General features: G+C 35.1%; 2 protein-coding genes across 2 annotated transcripts in view; one reads left to right on the top strand and one right to left on the bottom strand.

Annotated features, from left to right (window-relative positions):
- The window catches only part of beat-IIIc (beaten path IIIc), a 685766-nt gene that overhangs the window by 85142 nt on the left and 577082 nt on the right, over positions 1-23542 (top strand). The gene's annotated exons all lie outside the window — the stretch shown is intronic.
- On the bottom strand, positions 9981-10903 carry LOC141485477 (uncharacterized). The gene has a single exon (XM_074182270.1). The coding sequence runs from the start codon at positions 10896-10898 to the stop codon at positions 10137-10139; it is 762 nt and encodes a 253-aa protein (XP_074038371.1). The 5' UTR covers positions 10899-10903; the 3' UTR covers positions 9981-10136.

The raw sequence follows: 23542 nt of genomic DNA, 5'->3' as shown, positions 1-23542 counted from the left end.
GTCACGGAATGAATTGAATCTCCTCATGTCATTGATAATGAAACATAATGAAAATAATTTGTCAATTTGATTCAATTTTCGGTGAAGAATGGGTTGACTTTCTTCTTCTCTATTTCATAGAAAAAAATGTCTTTCATGTAAACATTGAATTACACGGAGAGAGAAGTACTTTCGAAGCAGTTACTTTTATATAAACATTAATTATAGAAAAATACTTTTTTTACTGAGTTTTTACTCCAAACATTCGTTATGGATACTACTGGAGTTTTTTCCACTGTAAAATCATATCAACAAAACATGTAGGACGTGACATTGAATGTGTGACTGTGTTACAAGTGTCAGAAGGAGAACTATTTCAATTCGTTACAGAAGAACACATCTATCCAATATATTTTTGCGGAGGTCATTCAAAATATGGAATTTATTCTTTATGAAAACCAGGATACATCCATAAAAAAAAAAAACATATTAGCAAGGTATGCAGTATATCTACTGTGTAGATGTGCAGGTCTAGCGATCAATCTAGAACACTTCCAGGTTTGCTGGTATTTTTTTTTAGATTGAGATAGCGGCAATTTCATCAGATATAATTTCATTTAAAGTTATATCTATGTGTGGATACTTATACGTTATTCATAAAATATGTGATAGAACACACTTTTTTATTCATTTATTTCTTCCGAAAGTGAAATAACCCCCTTTTTACGCTTGAAAAAGCTGTTGTATAGCGAAATACGTGTCGCGGTTTTTGTAAAACTGCGACACGTGTTTCGATACCCAAGTAATCATCTTCATATTATCTTTATACCAGAGATATCTCTTCTAGGTTCTTGTGATTTAAGTGTTTATGCCTATGAGAGTGTAGAAATAAGTAAACATAATAATATTATGAATCAAGCAAGTACCTAAGTAGGTAGTCTCAATTGTGATTTCGTCGGGTATATAAATATCAGGATAAGAATGAACTTCTAGTAGGTAATTGACTATGAAAAATCTACTATGTTAGCGAAACATGTCGTGATATTTTTCAGATATAAAGTTATGGAGACCAAATCGTAAGGTGTAGTTGATGAAACTATTAACATCATTCGTTGAAATTTTCTATAGATTCAATTGTTCACATTACACAACTAGTTTTTTCCAAGTAAAAGGCAATATTCCAAAGTGAGTAACATTTTTATCGTCTGTCATCATAAAATCCAACCATAAATTAGAAATGGCTTTATTTATTTTATATTCTGAATTGTGGAATATCAATATCGTCAGATATCGGAGTTGAAAAATAGAATAATCAAAGTGCTGAATTTTATAGAATTGGCCAGAATCATTACTTGGAATTGTCACTTTTAGTGAATTTCAAAAGTGAATTAATTCTTCGATTAGAATATTCGAAGTGGTCGCATATCGAATGCACGCACAACTTGAAGAAGCATGTGTATTTTTTCGTGAACCTATCTTTAATAATTTCTCGTATGTCACTTCTTATATATAATTTTGTAACAATCGCAGTATAGCCTTCTGATCTCATTCTTGAAATGTCTTTGATACTATTACACATGCTGTCATCAATTTGATGAGAAAAAAGAGTTAGGTCACCCTGTATATCGAATGATTATTTTGAGGAACAGCAGAGTACATTGAGACACTTTCCAACATTCCGCCACTTTCTTCACGAGCAAATTCACTTCTATAGTTTTTTCGAACGTGAAACTAATTTTGGGTGGATCTACGTGAATCCTAAAACTTGGAAGTTATTGCTCACTGTTCAAATGAATGAGAGATGATACTCTATTGCTCCGGTGAAAGAATTTCAAAGCAAAATCTGTCAATGCCATCCAACGACATCTCAATTTCTGTAAATTATATTTGTGTAATAAATTTCGAACATCTAACTGATACAACGAGACGTTGTCTTCCGATAACTCAATTATTATTACATGGTATAACAAATTGATTGGGTTATTGTATCGAGATAATCTTGTTATATAGAAATTAAGAGACCTTGAGTCCCCTTTATGAGCTCCAACCCTAATTCCAGTCCTCTGATATTACGGTATTGCAATTTGTAGTTCATTGCACATTAAGATATTTCGAAGTGAAGTTGTTACTTTTTTTCCCTCAAAAATATGTTTTGGAATCTGCTGAAAGAAAACTTTTGCCAACTATTATAAATAAACTGCATATCATCAATATCTGCTTTGGAGACCAGCAAAGGGTGATAGTGTTGTCATACAAACTAAAATCAGGGTTGTCAATTAGCAGGTATTCCATCATGAATAAATTCACTAACACTGAAATGGCTGACATGCACTTCATGTATGGAGTGGCAGATAGAAAAGCGAAAAAAGCCAGGACAGATATTTTAACAGGGTAATTCCATGTACTGAAACATTCAGAACACTAAATGCAAGATTATGTGAAACTGGGAATTTTGTTAAAAATGCAGGTGGTGGAAGACCAGAAACTGTGACAACGCCTGAACTAGAAGAATCCATACTTGATGCGATAGAAGAATATCCTTCATAGTACCAGAAAGATTGCACTGCAGCTGAAAGTCAGGCTAAATAGTTCAAAAAGATACCTCCTATACCCATATCAGTTTTACAGGTATGTGATTCATACGATGGCACACATTGATACCAAGTATTTCTTTTACGGACGAAGCAAATTTTTTACGAGATACTACTATGAACTTTCCCAATGACCAATTTTTAGCAACAATTTTCGCTGAACGTTTGGGTAGGAACGATTGGCTCTACCTAACAGAAAAATATTACATGAATTTCTGCGAGATCATGTACCTATTGTGTTAGAAGTGCCGGTAGTTGTAAGAGGCAACATGTGATTTATGCACGACGGGGCCTCAGTTCTTTTCAGTGTTCTTGCTTGTCAGAATCATCACCTACCCTAATCGCTGAATTGGACGTGCAGGACCTCAAAATTGGACAGCTCACAGTACTGATATGAATCATCCAGAATTCTATTCATAAGGTCATCTGAAAGTTCTTGTTTACTCTAGAGTGAATGACCCCAGCAATCGATCAATTGACAATTGCAATGTCATAAGGAATCCTCTAGGTATTTGTGAACGTATCAGAAATTCAATGACAAATCAAAAGTTGGATATTTAGCTCATTCACATCAATGTCGAGATTGTTCAATATTAATTTTTTGTTTTTATTTTATGTTGATCATGAATAGTTTTTAGAAGTGTTTTTTTTTCCAAAACTGAGCTTGATATGAAGAAAACACAAGGGACGAAATAAATTTTTTCAGTTGTTCAGTCTAAAAAAGTAAAAAACTACAAAAAAGTCAGTGGCGTTCTTTTTTTACCAATAATGTTGGCTCTGGTGCTTACTGAGATGCCACTGGATTGACAATTATAGCTGTTTTACCTAAATGAACGCCTTATTACTTCAAATAACTGTAGCAAATTTCAAACAAATCGGTGTGAGAATATTGATGATATTCTATAAATACCGTTCATCTTTAAACTTCAACGCCCTGTATGTCAGCAACTTCGGACATAAGTTCATCAAAATTTTCTTCTCAAAATGACGTGACGAATCACCCTCTGAAGTTTCGTCATGTAGTTAGGAAATACCCTGTATACGTATTATGTCCGGAGTTGCTTTTTGAAAAGAAGTTTCCCCAAGAATGACTTTCTCAATTTAATTTCTTATAATTGAGCTACAATGGATTTTTTTTGTCAGTGATATTTTTATAATAAACTTATGTTACGTACCTAGGCTGCATTGTTGAAATAAAATAAATTTTAACATTTTTCTTCATTACTTATGTTGATGCTTTTTTTTCTGACATAGTGAAAAGTTTTTATATTATGAAATTGTTTTATTGATTTTCATTTCGATTGTTAATGGCGGTGGCGGTGTCAAGGTGGAATCGTGAAAGTATATTTTCATGACGGAGGATGACAGCGCAGGATCGTGAATTTGTTTCGTATGACTAATTTCCTTATTATTCTTCTGAAAATGGTTTTTCTACGGATGCTATACAATGTGCCACTTTTCTCATCGCTTTCATATTTATCACTGCGTGAGAACAGTGATAAATATCCGCCATTACAGTGAGAAATAATTTCTCACTGTTATCACGATAACCCAAGTCAGTCATGAATTGTTACATGTCAGATTGACATGACACGTTCTCCATGTTGATAACGTTACACCGACGATTCGCGTGCAATATCCAAGTAGCCCATTGGCGGCGTTTCCATAATAACAAAACCGAAAAACTGCATAATTTTTGCTGTCAACTTACCCAACGAAAATAGTTTTATTGTTGATTCTTATAGCAAAAACTGTTCAGATTTATTAAATATTGAATATAATGAAATACAAAGATTTAGAGTTGGTAAATACATCTCCAGAAATTGTTCAGTGAGCAATAGATGTTTGCAATAATTTGCTACCAAGCACATCAAGAGAAAAATATGAAATCGCTCACAGAAACTTCATGGACTGGAAAATGAAAGCCAAAGTAAATTCTTGTTTCGAAAATACCTTGTTAGTTTATTCTGAAAAGTTGTCAAGAAGATTGAAATCATCAACATTATAGTCTCAGTACCTACTCGAAGCCAAGGAGTACCTTAATTAATAAAAACTGTGTTGATATATCAAAATACGTAGAACTACGTGCATTTTTAAAACGCAAATCTAAAAAATATGCTCCAAAACACTCAAGAATTGATGACATGGAAGATCTTAATTCGGCCCTTTTAATGAAATTACCCGATACCAAACCCAAGGTTCCTACAAATTTGTGTCAGTCACAAGAGAATTCTATCAAATTTACAAAAAATATGTGAAGCTTCGACCATGCACAAATGAAACACGTTTTTTTTTAAATTACAAAAATAGTAAAAGTACGGAATAGCCTGTGGGGAAAAATGAATTTGGCACCATGACGAAAAAAATAGCGAAAATTTTGCAATTACCGAACCCTGAGTTATATACTGGCCACTATTTCAGAAGGTCATCTGCCACTATTTTAGTTAATGCAGGGGAAGATCTTTCAACTTTAAAACGCCATGGGGGTTGGAAATCCAGCAATGTTGCTGAATCTTATATCGACAACTCTAGCTAACAAAATGAAAATTTCAAAAAGTAGAGTAGAATCCTTTCAGCCTTCAGCGCATTTAGAACTTGAACACAACAATGCTGTGGAAGCTCAGTACGTTTCCCCATCAACTTCAACTTCGACCGCAGCTAATATTTCAAAGACCAAAAACATGTTGAAACAAAACGACGTACCAGGAATTACTTTACAAAATTGTTGAAATATAATTGTTAATTACTATTTTGAATGAAATATAAAAATGAGTTAATGACATACAAGTATTATTATTTATCTATTTCAATTTTCAATAGTTGAAAACAACGCAACCGTTGAAAATGTACCTACAGTGTACAATGCGTGAGAAAATGACATATTTCTCACTCGCTTGATTAGCGCTCGTGAGAAATATGTCGTTTTTCTCACTTATTGTACAATATACTAATGTTTATTGGCTGAATGAGTTATAATAATGTATAGTATAATTGATTTAGGTCATTTATGTTGGTTCTGTTCATGAAGTGAGTATTTTTTTTATGATTCCAATACAAACAAAAGAATAATAAAAGGAATGATTCACATTATTGGGAAAATAAAAGCTAATGGTCAAGAGTTACAGTCAAACGTCCCTGTAAAGGCTTGAATCTCATGCTTTTCGCATCTTTCTCGACAACAACTGCATCGAAGATATAAATGTCTATCCATTAGCTGGGCTGAAAAGTCGAGACAGAAGTCATCGAATTCCTGTCAGGCATGTGTATTGATTTTCCCATTAGTAGAACGTCGTGGATTCTTTCAAACAATGTGTCAAGAGAAATCTCGTGAAAAATGTTATTATCGAGTAGGCCGGGATATGGAGAAAGTAGAACAGCTATTGACGACTTTATATGAGGTGTGCGAAAAGTTATCCTGCTCACTTGTTACTGAGAACTCAACTCGAGAAGATTGATGTTTGTTTTTTGAATGGGTTGGATATCTGGGGAAATCAAAAGACTGACTGATGTTTCTCTGTAGATATTGATTTCTCCAAACTTAATGTTCAACTGTAGGGTATAAAACGGTTACAATTTGAAAGAAATTTCAATCCTGCTAGAGACAGCTGTAAAAAGTACACTGGTTTTGTAACAATAAACTATATTTTTGAGTATTTACATGAAATTTCATCAAGTACGGGTCAGTTCAATTCAATTACTATTCTCTCTATTTCATTAGTATACTGAATACATATATAACAAGCAATTCACATTGTTTAAAACAAAATAGTCTGTGTTGATTTTATGAGCAGATATTCATCAATATGAAATAGCAAAATACTACTAATATAATATTAATTAATATTGACGTCTCTGCTCAAAAATTCCCTTTGAAAAGGTACAAAACGTTTTTCACTTGATATTTTTCAAAGCTGTGAATGAACTTTGAATATATTTTTTTTCAAATAAAAACAATGATAAAGGTAATTAGCAACTCATTGCTTCAGATACCGATTATTACCAATAATAGGTGTTTCGAAAATACACTTTCTAACGTGAAAGTCATAAATTCCATCATTTTTTTAGCCGTTTTCATCTTCCTTGATGAAAATGAAACGAAAAATATCTTTTATTAATTCATATACCATAGAGGTGGTTCATTATATCACGGTAGCATTATATCACAAAAATATGGTCAACAAGTGGAAATCAAATTTGTCACAAACAAATCCAAAATAGTTGACGAAACAACAACTCAATTATTCAATTTCTGAACTGTAAACTCTGTCCAACTTCATTACACAAAAATATTATCGCTTTCAAGTTTATTGTAACAATTAAGATAAAATAAATTATAATCATGTGGGTACCGAAATTCGATGAAATACACTCAAAACTTATTGTAATATAGATCAAATTATCTAAGAACAATTCGTTCAGGCCAGTCTCAACTCCCTACACAGTAGGTTAATGGACTGACACCTATCAGAAAACAACTATTCCCCTGGCTAATACCACGAAGGGCGTTGGATTATATACGACAGGTGTCAGTGCAGGACTCTTCACAGAAATATGATGGAATCGGCCGATACTTGATGAAAATTCATAACTAACGTATTCCAAAAACACTTCATTGTGAGATTTTCACTAAATTGTTTTACAAAAACGCAACACGTGTTTCGCCATACGATGGCTTCATCTGGCGTGTCTTTCAACAGAAGTTATTCCTGCATATGATGTTGACGATACAACTGTCGCAATAGATTTTCAATTATTGGAACACACTTGCAGACCGATTTTGTGCTGTTTGGCCATTCGTCAGTGCAAGGTAGTGTATATCATTAACATAAGATATCTCTAAAAAAGTGTAAATAATTTCTGTGGCAACGTTAGTTCAAAACGGTTTGTCAACTTGTGTTGTGTGTTACAACATTAGTTGTCAGTATTTTAATTCAAGATTAAAGTTCGTTAACTTCAAGTCTGACAAATGATTAGATTAACGGAAATACATAAATTTTCTGATCGATTCGGCCGTTACTTGATGGAGATCCATCGTAATTTTATGAACTACACCTACACTACACGATTTGATCTTCACAAACTTTGTGTTTGTGAAGATCAAATCCTGAGGTGTAGTTTATGAAAAAAGAAAATGCATAAAATAATAATTTTCCAATTGATTGCTTACGGAGATAAAACCCGAACACAATAGGAAGTAGCTCGCCTATTTCATGAGAAATTTCCTAATTTACCGCCCATATCTCAAGGAACAATGAGCAGTTTCGCGAGCTTGGTCGTGTGGGGCAGATAAAAAAGCAGCTGCCAATGCAATAAGTGATGAACTCAAACTAGATATGATGCTTGAGTTTGAGGAAAATCCACATACATCGAGTAGACAGGCATCCACCACATTCAATGTTAGCCATACATCGATAGTAAACATAAATGAAAATAAAATGCCTTCCTATGAAATAATACCTTCTCAGGTGCTCATGAAAGACGATTTTGTTGAAAGAACTTATTTTTGTGAGCAAATGATGAACATATTGGATAACAATATCATCCAATTAGGAGACGTTATGTTTTCTGATGGGTGTATTTTGTCTCTCAACGGTCATGCTAATCGGCAAAATTGCCGCTACTGGTCATCGGAAAATTCTCAATGGATGAGAGAAGAACAAACGCAATACCCTTGAAAGGTGAATAATTGGGCAGGGAGTGTAGGACACCATGTAATTGGTTCCTTTTTCATTGAGGGCAACTTGAATGGCGATAATTATTTTGGAACTACTTCAAAATGATGTCCTTCCTAGTTTAACAAATGTATATCCTGATTGAGGAAACTCTCAAGTTACAGTGAATACGATATGGTTTCAACAGGAAGGAGCACCACCACATTATCAAGTTGATGTCCGGCAATACCTCGATACAACATTTCCTAATCGGTGGATAGGAAGGCGAGAATCGATTGAATGACCAGCGCGATCACCTGATCTTTCATCATCAGATTTCTTTTTATGAGGATAAATAATGTTAAAAGACAGTTTTATTCGAGATAAGGATATTGCCAAGACGTTCGCGGTGAACATTTTGAACATCTACTTCGTTAACATCCATAGTTCTTTTTCGTATTCTACATTTCATTGCGTTTTGCATTACATTTCAGTTTTTTAGTGTATTTTATCGAATTTCAGTAACAACATGATTTTAGTTCATTTTATTTTAATTGTTACAATGAACTTGTAAGAAATAATAATTTTGAATAGAGAATGAAGGAACCTTTCACACTATATATCACAAACCTATAATTGCCATCCAAAAAAATTGGGGGTTATACCTGTCATTCGGAGGTGATTGAAAACAGGGGCATTTTTACTTTGTAGAATGTCAAACTATAATCTCCATTTGACGTGTTTCGGGAATTTTTTAAGTATACAGTAACCGAAATAATGAATTTATTCCATGGCTTCTACACACTGTATGTTTATATATAATATACTCTCCTACTGAATTATACAATAAATATAACAACTATTAATCGATTTATTTATTGTCCTTTCAAATATCAGAATTTTATTCCCTCATCGATTCTCAGCACTTCACAAGTATCATTTAAGACATTCTCAGTGACATTCATACATATTATCGAAATTGTGAAATCAATCCACCAAAATTTCCTATAATTCCCAGAATGTAGTATGAATTCATTATTATTTGCATCACCAACCACAGTACAATAAACTCATGTTCAGAAACCGCAACTTCGCCGTCGTATTGTTGCAAACATTCTTTCAAAATATCAAATATTGAAATTCAGATTTAAAAATTTGTTACCAATGAGTTAGCAAGGCGTGAAATCAAATTATGATCGTGAAGTCGATGACCGTATCTTGTCATTTGTTTAAGAAAATTATATACAGGAGGTGCAGGAAAACAAATATTTTAAAGAAAATTTCCTGATAAGAACTACAATATTGAGAAAATAATTTTTCGTAGAGGCTGATGTTCATAACATCATTCAAAAACAATAATTCCTTGAATCATCTTGAAAATTTCAAATAAGAGACAAAAAGAAAAAAATATTTTGCTGCTTTTTCGAAAATTTTTCACACATTTTCTCATGAAGTCAAAAACAAATTTTTCATATATGCGAGCCAGGTTGTTACTGAAATCACATTATTTTCTTTTTTATTGTATACTCATCGACATCAACAGAATAATAATCTTATTGAAGAATAGAAAAATATTGGTATTCTGTTATTGTTCCATGACTAACAATCTTCACCACAGCTCCTGCAATTTTTTAATTCATTTATCTATTCTCGTCAATTATATTTTGAACAATTTCTGTATCTTTCTGTAGAATTGTTGGATGATCATCATCATTATCATACAAGACATGCGAAACAAAACATTGAAACCGTATATGGATATCATTATAATAATTTATTAGAATCCTCGTGAACAACAAGAAATAACAGACAACAATAAACTCAACAACAAAATCTCCACTGTGTATCAAACTTTAAATTAATAGTGGAGATCAAAATAACAGTCGCCAGAGATAATATACTTTGCCATGGATACTTAGTGTTTCTTTCCATGCCCATCAGAAAAACCGTACTCCTTTCCTCCTTTGTGTCCTCCTTTCTTTCCATAGTCGGAGTGGTGGGAGTGATGACTTTCGTGTCCACCGTGTCCTTTGAATCCTTTGTGGTCCTCGTCATAGTGTCCTTTGTCAGAGTGTCCTTTCTTACCGTGATGGTCATCATGGTACCCGCTTTTGTGGGAACCACCCTTCTTGTGGTGACCGGATTTACCCCCGTGGTGTCCGTGGAAGTCCCCGTGTTTGGAGTGGTGACCTCCTTTGTGATAGTCATCGTAGAACTTGTGCTCCTTGTGGTAGTCATCCTTGTGGGACTTGTGGTGATATCCGGTGGTTTTCTGACCCTTTTTGTGTCCCTTCTTCTCTCCGAACTTGCCGCCTTTGTGACTCTTTCCAGAGGCGTGGTGTTCCCCGTGGTGACCAGCTTCATCGTGGTGAGATTTATGGTGTCCGCCTTTCTCTTCATGGTGACCCGCTGCGTGGTGTTTTCCATGTTTACCGTGTTCACCTTTGTCGTGATGGTGATCACTTTTGTAGCCCTTGTCGCCCTTCTCTCCATGATGTTCGTGATGTTCTTTGTGTCCCTCGTGACCGCCTCCCTCCTCGTGGTGGCTAGAGTGTTTGGACTCAGCAGCTTCCAAATCTGCTACGACCAGAGAAGATGACTCGTCTTCATTGATGGTTCTGGCCCAGGCAAGACTCACAATCAGGCAGAAGCCTGCACAAAGTAGTATAACTCTCATGATGAATACACTGGCTGTACTGATTTCAATAGATCTTCGGATTCTCTTTATACTCTTTTCGTTTTGTGGGTTAGATTGGCGTATTTTATGGTTGGTTGAGTAAAAAGCTTATTCAACTGAATTCGATGAGGTTTGTACTGTTTTTTGTTCATTAGTTTTGTTCAATTCGTTATTTATGTAACATACTTTCACTGCAAAAGTGCATTCGTAAGATCGATTGGATCATTCTTCGGAAATATGAGTATTAGGAATGTTGACGATAAAGTTATACGAGGTTTGCTCAGAATTGTACTTTTGAATACTTGAATTGTAATTCTTCATGAATGAGATTATTACTTTTATTTTTTTGTTTCTAATGTATTTTTGAATTCTGAAATAGTTTGTAAGAATTCCCACAGAGAAAATATATCAACTAGTTTTGCTTGAGAAGTGGTATTTTCGATATTTCAACTTATATCTCAATTGATGTATATGGATGGATTTGAGAAATACCAAATATTTGGCGTATTATTGAAAAACATATCCTCAAATATGAAACAATAGAAAAGTGGCCGACATACTCACAGATGTTTGAGCACATAGTCATACTATGAAAACGCTTGAGGAAGCTATCGTACTGGCTAATTCCATCACATATTTATATGACACTATCGAGTACAAAGTTTACAAATCATTCAATGGTATGAGAGCAATAGTAAGTATCTCAACATACTCTTGAAAATTCTATAGATCTATTTCTTTCCATTTTTTCCAAGGAATTCATGGAAAATTCAAAATCCATCAGCAAAAGTAGACATTTCTTCAAATTGAAGTTTGGTCAGTTTCATCTAGAAAATTTTCTTGTTTGACGAGTTAGATCCATGCTTGTGTTGAAAATAGTCCCCAGAAGCGATTGTTACTTCGAAAATACTAATATATGTATGTCCGTTTGTCTATTAAATTCTGTTATTTATCATACCTCAAAACAGTTGAGATACTATTCTGAAATGCCGTATTTATAGAATGTCAGGTAATTGAAATCTTATCATTTCCAAAAATATTTAGAAAATGATATTTTGGCGATGTTTCCTCAAAAAAAGCGTACAAACAAGAAAGTAACATTTTTTTTCTTCGATTTCAATTGTGTAGAGAATATCAGCTTCGTTCATCTCAAAGAGAAGGGTCGTTTAGTTTTTTCGTGAAGTGTAGTTCAGTGTTCTAGAGTTTCGGCTCTCAATATGTGTAAATTCATTCGTGGAGACTGCGAATACTGCATTTCGTTATATATAGGCCAGACTGGCCGCAGTTTCAACCAAAGATTCTAGGAGAATTGAAGAAGTTACAGACTGAATAAACGAGATTCCATCTACGCCAATCGTCTCCTAGAAAATACTTACAATTTCACACAAAATCTGAAAAATCTACATTCAACCAGAAAGTGTGGAACTGAATATATTAGAATCTATAGAAATCAAGAAAAATCTTCCTATTGAAAACATCAGATTTTTATTTATAATTCCTCAGTCATCAATACTTTTATTAGTAAATTCCCTTGATGCCTTTCTCTACCCACGGGTATTTATGGAGATGATAACCTAGGTTAGTTTATAACTTGCTCAGGAGACGACATAGTGTGGCGTAACAGCTGTTAGCATTGAATAATGTTGTGTGAATTGTGAAGTATTATTTTCACTGTACCCATTCAATGAATAGTTTAGGAATGTTTTGAATTATCTGAAACTTAGAAAAAAAAAAATTCAAATTTCCGGGGGGCAAACATATGAAAGAGAAATTGAATTGAAAAAATATATCTGCATATAAATCAATATTTTCGTATTTATGATACACACGCTAAAACTTTTTCATACATAGATATCGCAGGTCTGCAAAACAACTTAAGAAAAAAATGTCTTGATTTCGTCAAGTGATCTTTATGTAGTTTTTTGCGCTGATTTCAAAAATGACATTTGTTTTTATCGACATTTGTTTTTATCTATCACGTAAGGTTTGCCTACAAAATAAGGATGAAATAATTAAAAAAGTACAAAAAACCGAGGAATTGTGGATTTATTTCTATTATTTTAACACGAAGTGAAAGCAAAAAAAAACAATGCTACATAGCTCAACTAAGCATAATAGTGATACACAAGTGTTTGCAAAGTGATTATTATAAGTCTTTGTAAAAACATTTTATTTTTTCGTCAAAGCTTCTTTTGGTACATTTTCGGCTGTGTTCTTGTAAATTTTCCCTTTTTTAACATCCAACAGTAGTCTGCCATCATGTTAACTTTCCACCGACCTCGGTATCCGCGTTCCATTTCTTTCATGTCTTGATGGAACCGTTCTCCTTGTTCCTCACTTACATATTTTCGGGAAAGTAGTCTAGATATGAGTAAAGGAAATGGACTTTGACAGTTATGTTGCAGCCCAACATTTTGTACTTTCGTATCAATTCAGCAACCAAAGTTTTGTAGTTTGGGTCTTTTTTTTTTCAAGAAAGCCTGTTATAAAAAGTTTAAATGAATTCCAGGTATTTTTTTTCTTTCATTTCCATTTTAGTGAGAAAGCTTTCATCTTTTAAAAGTTTTCTTATGTCAGGCCCAACGAAGATTCCTTTTAGTTTAGCATCGAATAGACCAGGAAACTTTTCAGAAAGATACTTGAAAAAATCTCCTCCTTTGTCTAATATTTTCACGAATTGTTTCATTAGCCCCAGTTTGATATGGAGTGGTGAAATTAAGATTTTTTTAGGATCCACTAAACTTTGTTTCTCAACATTTTTGACTCCAGGAATAATACCCTTTCAAATTGGCCACACTTGCTTGACAAAGTGTTGTTTCGCGTCACGGCTATTCCATTCACATAGGAATGGGATAGCCGTGGAAAGTTAGTGTAACCACTTTATTGACCTAGTAACATGGAAATAACTTTCAAGTCTCCACAAATGGTCCACTTATGAGCAGAGTAGCTGTGCTTATCAAGAACAAATTTAAGATTTTCGTAGCATTCTTTCAAATGGATTGAGTGTCCAACAGGCACAGAAGCCTATTGGTTCCGATTGTGAAGAAGTACAGCTTTCAAACTTATTTTTGATGAATCGATGAAAAGTCTCCATTTCTCTGGTTCATACGTTATGTTGAACATTTCCATGACGCCGGGTACATTGTTGCAGAAAACTAGGAGACCTTCTTGTGTAAAAAAAGGGACAAATTCTCTTTCTCTAAATCGTTGGCATTAAAATGAAACACCGGAGGCTAACATATGTCTTTCTTCAAGTCTAGAACCTTAAACATCTGCTGAATCCTTTGGGAGGCCCAGATCTCATACTGAATCGTTCAAGTCTGATTGAGAGCAAAGTTCAGGGCCAAAGCTGTTTCTGGACTTGATCAGATGATTGATGAAACCATATATAAGAACCATATATAAGAAACAAAGTAGCTGCATTTATTAGTATGCTGATACATAAGCTCAGGTCATTTCATTCATCACATACGACAGTGAGACCCTTCTACACGCTTACAAAATGTACATATGACCGAACCTGGATTACAAAGTCACGATCTACTGTACGCTCCCCCTAAAACAATCCCACCGCGTCCTAACAACCGAGAGAGAAAAATTCTACGTAACACACACAACCTCCCACATTGTTACCCAGCACAAGACTTATATAACTCAATGAATCCTACCCCAATCAACCTCAGATTTCAAGAACTCCAAGAACGATATGCCACCAGATCGCCGAACAGTAACAACACCGATACAATCAACGAGCTGACCACATCATGTACACCCCTTGGAGGCTCCAGAAGGATACCTAGAAGCACCCGTTTCCCCCATCCAGACTTCTGGGAGCAATAGAAAACTAGACGGAGCAGATCCAAGATATTTTGAAGGAATACCCACTGGAAATCAGATAGTGAAACACCAGAACTAAGGAAAAACTGTCTACCGCAACGGACTCGGTTTACCTTAACGGAAAAAAACTGATGAAACAATATAACTGAGAACAAAACTCACACATCAACCCCAACCCTGAAGAGGCATAAGCCTGAAGTAGGGCCCGCCTCATAATCCCAATACAACCTTACTATGTTATTACCCAAAATTGAATAAACGTTTTCGACTTGACTTGATATTCATTACAAACTTAGGTACACATCAAATATTAATTGGCTAGGTGAAATCCATTTACTTGAAATTCAGGTACTCCTGATTGTAAAAAGATATATAAAATATATAGTACTATATTGCTGCATCGCTGCTGTTCAAATGTTTTGACAGAACCAGAATCAGAACGAACTTAGGCGTGCGCAGCGTTATAGAACAGTGCTATCAAAAAAATTGTTCTACAGCGCCATCTAGTGGCAAGTTACAGAAAAATTGATAGCCTAAAAACCTTCTCTATGAAAAATTACTTACACATGTCAAGTTTCATCACGATCGGTTGAGCGATGTAGAAGTTTATCACCTACCAACCAACCAACAAACATATAATTTTATATATTAGATGTGTATTCTGTTTTTGTAAAACTGTTTGGTGAAAAAATGAGCAGGGATGGTGTGAGAATTACAGGATACTCATAGAACATTGTTCATTTAGTGGTCATGTGAATAAAATAGGGCTGTCTATTGGATACCTCAGCTGCAGGCAATGCAAAAAAGAGGTCAACAGGTGATGTTATTAGAATATTAGGCACTGGCTCCCAAGAGGCAAGGAATTCTATGTCAAACTGAATCAAGATCTGAATAATATCACAAATATTGTTACAGAGCACAAGATCAGTGGAATGAGTACTATGAATAAATGTCATAAGCCTGCAACGCTGCAGTGCGCAGGCTTATGCAGTACAGAAATAGGCAAGTCAGACAGATTTCAAGTCATAAATATCAAGGTTATGATCCCCCACGTTTTGGTTAAGGTGACAAATACAAATGGCTAGTCTTGAATCCATTCAGAAATCTTTTTGACATTGACTGACCGATTTTAGAAGCTTGAGATATGATGCGAGGCAGGACTCAGGTGGAGTGGGCATAAGACACGGAAAAGAGTTCATTAGTTGAATTTTCTTCAAATCTCTATGTCAGTTTTCGCAGTAATCAGTAATTTATCCCATTACTCAGCTGAGTTGATCGAAATATTGTTTCGATCAAAGTAGTACTATTCATTGTCAAATCTAAAAACTTAACAAGCAATTTTGTTTGTGCCTGTAGTCGAGTCATTTCACAGAATGCCTTAAAACTTATTGAAATTTCGAACAACGTGCTTTTTATTAACACAGAAATAGACTTTAAGAATCTTTCCACATTTTCTCTTTCGAAACATTTCATACAAACTCGAGTCCCCAAACTCGGAGATCAGCAATAACGATAAGTATTTCCATATTCCCGCCCTCAGAGTAGAAAAATTAAATTTGTCTTCACACCAAGGATATCCCAGTTTCAATTTTCTCGGGAATAGACGAGTTTCCCGCATTTCACGCGATAATGTGATTATCACAGAAATCTCAAATTTGCTTTTACCCGCTCGGGATGTCTGTACTAAACTACTGAGCCAGGTGGAAAACTCCGAATCAGCCACAGTCCCGTCAATGAATTCAGTAAACAGGCAATCTATCTTTGAGAACTTCAGCGTTGATACTCATGATTTATTCATTGTTCACTGTTGTTTTTCAAATTGTTCAAAATCAGAAGTTGAGTCAAATTTTGATTTATGTTTATTCAACAGGCAGACCGACTCTAGAATCAATGATGCTATAACCATTAGTATTTTGTTACTTGTGAAAATATCCCTGCAAGACGCACGGGGTCTAATTTCATATATGTACCTAATGGCCCTTCTTATGAAATGAGCAATTCATTGAGGAGCGTTGAGTTACACATTCCCAAAAAGGTATTTCATAACGAAGGTGAGAATCTTAAAGAGCCTAATATGCCATTTTGGCAGTAGCAGCAGGTCCTAGTTCAATAGAAATTACTCTCACTGCATAGCAACCGGAAGATATCTTACTTTTAAGTTGTTCAACATTATCATCAAATTTAAGATTTTGTCTACGCAATCTTTTTTTCCTATTACATCTTTGCCTAACATAGGTTCATTAATCGAGCATCTGTAGAGTAATAAATGTGTTTTTGTCTGTTGAAAAATAATTTGTTCGCATCGCACAACTCTTTCTTTCAAGTCTGTAGTATTTATTTTATATAGTTCCTCGGTCATCTTGCCTTTCCATATTACGGTGGTATCATCTGCAAAGAGAGTGAATTTCCCAGATATCTCGACTTTAGTGAAGTTGTTGACATATAATAGGAAAATATTGGGGCTAAGCACAGATCCTTGGGGAACTCCTGACTTGATTTCCCTCCTATTTGAAAATTCCGCTGTTTTAACCATATGATATCTTCCTAAGAGATATGAGTAGAACTATGGCATCCATACAGCTAGAGTTTTCTCGGCAGTATCTTTGTTAGATCACAAAGCACTGTTGCTGTTGTCTCGCCAGCATTCAGCTCAGAATAAACTTCACAGAGGAATGAGGAAATTAAATAATTCGTTTTTTTGTTCATTCTGAAAACCAAACTGATTTTCACTAATTATATTATGCAAATTCAAAAATTCTAAGAGACGCTTCTTGGTTATTTTTTCGATAATTTTGGCATTTTGGTATATTTTATTTTGAACAACCATTGGAAAAAGTAGAAAATTTCAGAACCTTCACAATCTGATTTCTTTATCTAGAGACAATTTATGTTCAATACTTATACTTCAGTATTTTCATTCTTTCAAATAGTGGGTAGGGATGCAAAACCCTATTGAAATTCTCAAGTGATCAGAAAAGGGAAAAATCATTCATAGTTCTGATTCAATGTATATGTTATTCATGCAAAAACAAAATTCATACAGTACTCAATGGAACCTTAGAAAAAACACATAATTCATATTATTGTGATCATTATGAATTCGTTGAATTCATACATCAATGTACCAAATAAACAATCAACTACAAGTTTTTACCTAATGATAGTACTCGTATACAAACTGATAGATTGAAATTAGGTATTTGTGATGCACTGTTTGGAACCTTTGATGTAGTAATGAATATTACTGGAGTTTTATCCCAACACCAAACCATTATTTTAAAACCTCGACACGTGTTTCGATCACCAAAAGGTTCATCTTCAAGGAGAAGAATGAACTGGGGAAGAGTTTAGGCTTCCTTATGAAGATGATCACTTGGTGGTTGGAACACGTGTCGAGGTGTTGAAAATAACAGTTTGATGTTGGGATAAAACTGCAGTATCTGATCTGTAGAGTGGGGAGGGTGAGTGTAGGCCCATATCAACAGATATTCACATCTGATAATCTTGTTCATCAACCAATAGTGGCAAATATTTCTGTTGATATCTGTATTTTTAGAGTAGGGAGGGTGAGTGTAGGCCCACAGCACTCAGCACACAGGTCATTATTCATCCTCCCGAGAAGTTGTCCTCCTAGGTCATCGTCCATCCTGACCTCTCCAGGAAGGTGGACAGGTCACTAGGAGGCATCTCCTTTATATTGGCAGGTGTAGGCCAAGACTCGCCGAACACCCACTCTCTTATTGACGATAACTCCGGACACTCGCATATGACATGCCTGACAGTTCCATCAGGAAGCATAGAGGTGTATCCACTAGCCCCATATTATGTAGGTGTTTCCTTAATTGACAGCGGCCAGTCAAAAATCCAACTGTTGAGCGTAGGTTTTTCCTGGTCATCGCCAGATATTCCTTCGGCGCCAGCTTCCCAGAGTCGCCCAGGGTGATCCTGGCAAATTACATAAAAACAAACAAATTTGTGAATTCACTGGTTGATTGACGTATAGAAAAATTTTCACATATAGTCAGTGGGCATACTTCAAGACTGGCTATAAATCAAATTATCAAAGAACAATTCGTTCAGGTCAGTCTCAACTCCCTACAGAGTAGGTTAATGGACTGACACCTATCAGAAAACAACTACTCCCCTGGCTAATACCACGAAGGGCGTTGGATTATATCCGACAGGTGTCAGTGCAGGATTCTTCACAGAAGTTATTCCTGCATATGCTGTTGGCGATACAACTGCCGCAATAGATTATCAATTATTGGAACACACTTGCAGACCGGTTTCGGGCTGTTTGGCCACTCGTCAGTGCAAGGTAGTGTATATCATCAACATAAAGTCGATGATTTCCGATAATTGAAAATCGAATTCCGTCAGAGTATCATTCCTCGAACTGAGCTGAAGCATACAACAAACAACAGGTTTGTCGTCGCCCCATCTGCCTGTGAACGAGGTAACCAACTGCATGTCCGAAATTTGCCCAATTCCTCGTATAAGGAAAGAAAACTTTCACATATAGTCAGTGGGCATACTTGAAGACTGGCTATAAATCAAGTGTGTTCCAATAATTGAAAATCTATTGTGGCAGTTGTATTGCCAACAGCATATGCAGGAATAACTTCTGTGAAGAATCCTGCATTGACACCTGTCGGATATAATCCAACGCCCTTCGTGGTATTAGCCAGGGAAGTAGTTGTTTTCTGATAGGTGTCAGTCCGTCCATTAACCTACTGTGTAGGGCCTGAATTGTTCTTTGATAATTTGGTATAAAAAAATATTTGATTTAAATCAGTATTGGTCTTCTGAATCACATTATTTACAGGCAAATACACCCTTCGGTAATTTGAGAATATATGTGGAATATTTTTTAAACTGAGGATTTATATCTCCATTGCTCCCCAAAACCTAGAACATTATGATCTAATGTAGTACCTGAAATGTTCATATTTTTCACACCAATGACACATTCAAATGAATTGATTTCTTTACTTGGGATCAGTTTTACTGGTTGTAGAATCTAAGAGTCTTACCACTAACCAAGTTAAGAGAACATTTACTATATCAATGGAAAATTCAAAATATAATCATTATTTTTCACTAATAATTTGTATTCTGATTAAAAAATTAATGAATCAAAACATTTTTAATTTCAAATTGTTTCATAAAATGTGAAAAATTTGCAAATTCTTAAATTATTTTGAGAAAGAAATTGAGAAACAAAAGAAACTAGAATGTGATTTGATTGTAGCATATAGAATGAAGCCAATTTTTTCCCAAATGGAAAATAGTGATCTTTAAGTGGCTTGAAAAAAGAATAAATTCTGAAGTCGATATGAATGAGTTGAAAAATGTAGTGTGATTCAAACAGAATACTTTTTGAAAAGTGTTGAATGAGGTTTGAAGTTGTATCAGAATATTATTTATTCATGAATATATTGAAAATATTAAAGATAATCGATAATTAAATATTTTTTTTGTAACATTCTAGTTTTCCTGCAGAACATTAATTGGCACAATTTATTGAAGCCACACAAAAATAAAGGTGATATTGTTATTTTTTCGAAAAATATTTTTCTGTGATTGAACAATTATAGATCTATGTCTATGCTTCAAAAGGTTTTTGAATTCAAATAATGTAGAAGGAAGAAAACTTTTCATAGAATTATTTAAAATGAGATCTGTTTCTGAGGACACTCAGAAACAGATCTCATCAGAAGAAAGATACTCAATTCATTGAACTATAGGTAACAGGGTAGACGGAAAATTCCAAACTTTCCACTCATTACTACGAGTTACTTTTGCCTATGTCGGAATTGGCGCTAGTTAATAAGTACCTATGGTTTTTTCGCATGACAAAACGAATTAGTTGAATGAGTCTGGTTTCGAATAAATGGGAAAAGTTAATCAACCTTTCTTTCGATTTCGGACACAGTAGGTAATCTAGGGAATTGGTTTCGTTCATTTTTTATGATGCGAAAGAGTAAACATGCAGGGAACTTGGTAAAAGTTGCTAACTATATTGGTTTGGTTTTTATGAGTCGATGTCTTGAAACTAATCCGTTGAAAGGATATATTTTTGGGATTACATCCGAGATTGTCTGAGATTGAGTAGTATAGAAGCAAGAAGTAACATTTCGAAAGTGTACACGATCAGCAGCAAGATCTATACTGGGCGCTTCATCTTGGCGATCATTAATTTGAATAACTTTTACTTCCAAATGAGCTCATTCGGGCTAATTTAGATTTTTATTGAAAATTATATGTTGAAAAAGTAAATCATCTCGCAAGTATTCCACAAAGTTTTCCGGTTTTCATCGCCCGCGGGATCGCCCGCGATACATTTTGACGTCACACCAGGCAACGAGCTTCGAGCGGTGGCAACCGGGTCTGTAGTTGAAGATTATGAATCGCTGTCATCGCCGCCAGCACTCCCTTGTCGCCGAGTCGACTGATGTGACGTCAAGTTTGACCACATTCAACTATTAATTTGAAGGGGATGATAAAGAGTGGATTTTCAGATTTCTTGCAGATGTACTATTTGAAACATAAACTTTCAAATGATAGAAAAAATGTTGAATGAGCCCATTGAACCTATATTCAGTAGTTTATTTATGTTCCATGCCTCAACACAGACACTTTTCCTAAAACAGAATGATAACTAAAAGCTTTTCAGCTGCTTGCGAACCGTTTGACTTTTTTAATTATTCCAAACCCTTTAGATAATATTGCAGGTTCATCAACTCTTTCTTTTTACATCCCTTCTGTTTACAAAATTCATTTCGACAATGTTGACATCTATACTAGTGACTCGTTGGATTTTTATCTGATTCAACTGGACCTAATTCCAGTTTCCTACGAATTGTTTGCCTCTTGTGATCTAGTACTCAACTTTGGCATACATCCTCTATCTGTTCTTTTCTTGCATTTTCATCAGCTTGCATAATTAGATCACTTTTGCTATCACTACAAAAACTGGATAAGGTTCAACAATTTCTTCGATGTTGTTATAGGTGTAGTTTTCACAGCTCTCGTTATTTTCAAACAATCATGTTTTGGTCCTGGGTTCAAGTGTCACCTGGTTTGAGCTCTCACATTTTTGTCTTGGTGCATCCGGCTTGCATCTTTCCAGGCCAGCCTATGATCTGATATGACTTTGAGATATTCAAACCTTCCCTATCGTTGAATTTTTTCACCTCTACCATCAGTTTGTAAGGTAGTTAGTTGTACATCTACTTTGGTCTTATTGGTAATCATATATGCATTCTGAATAAGCTCAAATTCAGTTCTTGTTTGTTGTCTCCTCCCTCATTATATTGTAAATTTCATTTCACACTATGATGAATGTTAGTCATCCATCTAGCCAAGTATTTCATGTACATCATCATGATCAAGAAGATGAAATAGCTTTTTTAATGAGAGTTTGCATAACAGGGAAGTCAATTCTCTTCTGAATACAGTTCCTTGCTCCCACTGAATCAGTTCGACTAATCGAAATCCCAGTGTCGAAATCATGATCACCACAATGGAATGTCAAAATATCGTTAAGTACCGTTTCCTTACTCGTTTCTTGATTCATTGCAAAGTTAGAATTACCAGTTCTTGATTTGCGGAGGCACAGGCCACAGGTCAGTCTTTGATTTCCAATAGAAATCCAATCATAAGTGCTGAAAAGGGTTACCGATTTGAAAACTGTTATGTGGACGCCATCTACAGAAATTTTCAGAAATACGGTACTCCTTCCCAACACTTGTCACTGCAGACCAACTTAGTTACACCAGGATAAAAGACATTTTGAGTATACCAATTGTACAAGGAATACAGTTTACTTGAGATTTTCAATGAAGGTGATAATATACAAAGAAATTATGAAATAATGAAAACTCGATATTGAATTTAAACCAATATTATATTAAGAATTCTGAGTTCCCAAGTTTTGAAATAAATTACACTTGCTTCAACAGAAAAAATAACAGTTTACAGAATCTCACCCCAGAGATCAATGCACCAAACTCTACATCTCCTGATTCCAGAAAACGTCAAGACAACTCAAGGCTTTGATTCTCGAGATACAAGACTGCGACAGTCTTGAGCAGTAGTCCTATGACCTATGCTTTTACCTGCCAGGTCTTGAAAGTTGAAACTTATTCTGATGGGTGATTTTCAAAATGTCTAATTAAATCTCCAATACGTGCTCTTCATGTGAAGCCAGGCACAGAATAGACCCTAGTAGATGAACAAGGCGGATTCTTTCGCAGTTACTTTCAATATATTACGTTGGTGTAGAGGCTAAGTACAGTTCGAATCTCATAACTATAAACTATTTTTAATTAGGATCACGTGAAAAGGGGGCCTGAGCTGTGATGCAGAGTCCCAAGGAGGCCGAGGGGCAGAGTTCCACGCTCTCCGATACTCATTCCATCCTGCGTCGAAGACGTCACACATTTCACCCACTCCTGTTTGAACCAAAAATTGCAAAAAGTTTAGCTCTATAAGAAAATACATGGGATTTTGAGCCAGAATCCGCCTTGTTCATCTACTGACCCTTTCAAAATTTCATCCATTACACATAGAATCGGTTTCAGTCCCCAACCCCGGCAGTGTTATAACCTGTGACATCAAACATATACACAGAGTGCGTCCACTGATTGTAAGTATGACATCATTGAAAGAAGATATATATGTCGGTACCTACCTCCCTTTCCACACTACGGCATTTACTATGAAAAACAACTCTATGACTGAACAAAATGAGAAGAGGAGTTGTTGTCTATTGTCTATTTGTATACCCAACTATGAAATGAATA

Source organism: Leptinotarsa decemlineata, unplaced genomic scaffold, assembly GCF_025532065.1.
Source record: "Leptinotarsa decemlineata unplaced genomic scaffold, Ldec_3_MD MMD2_tig00026328_RagTag_RagTag, whole genome shotgun sequence".
Taxonomy (NCBI): domain Eukaryota; kingdom Metazoa; phylum Arthropoda; class Insecta; order Coleoptera; family Chrysomelidae; genus Leptinotarsa; species Leptinotarsa decemlineata.
This window is presented reverse-complemented; position numbering and strand designations above follow the sequence as displayed.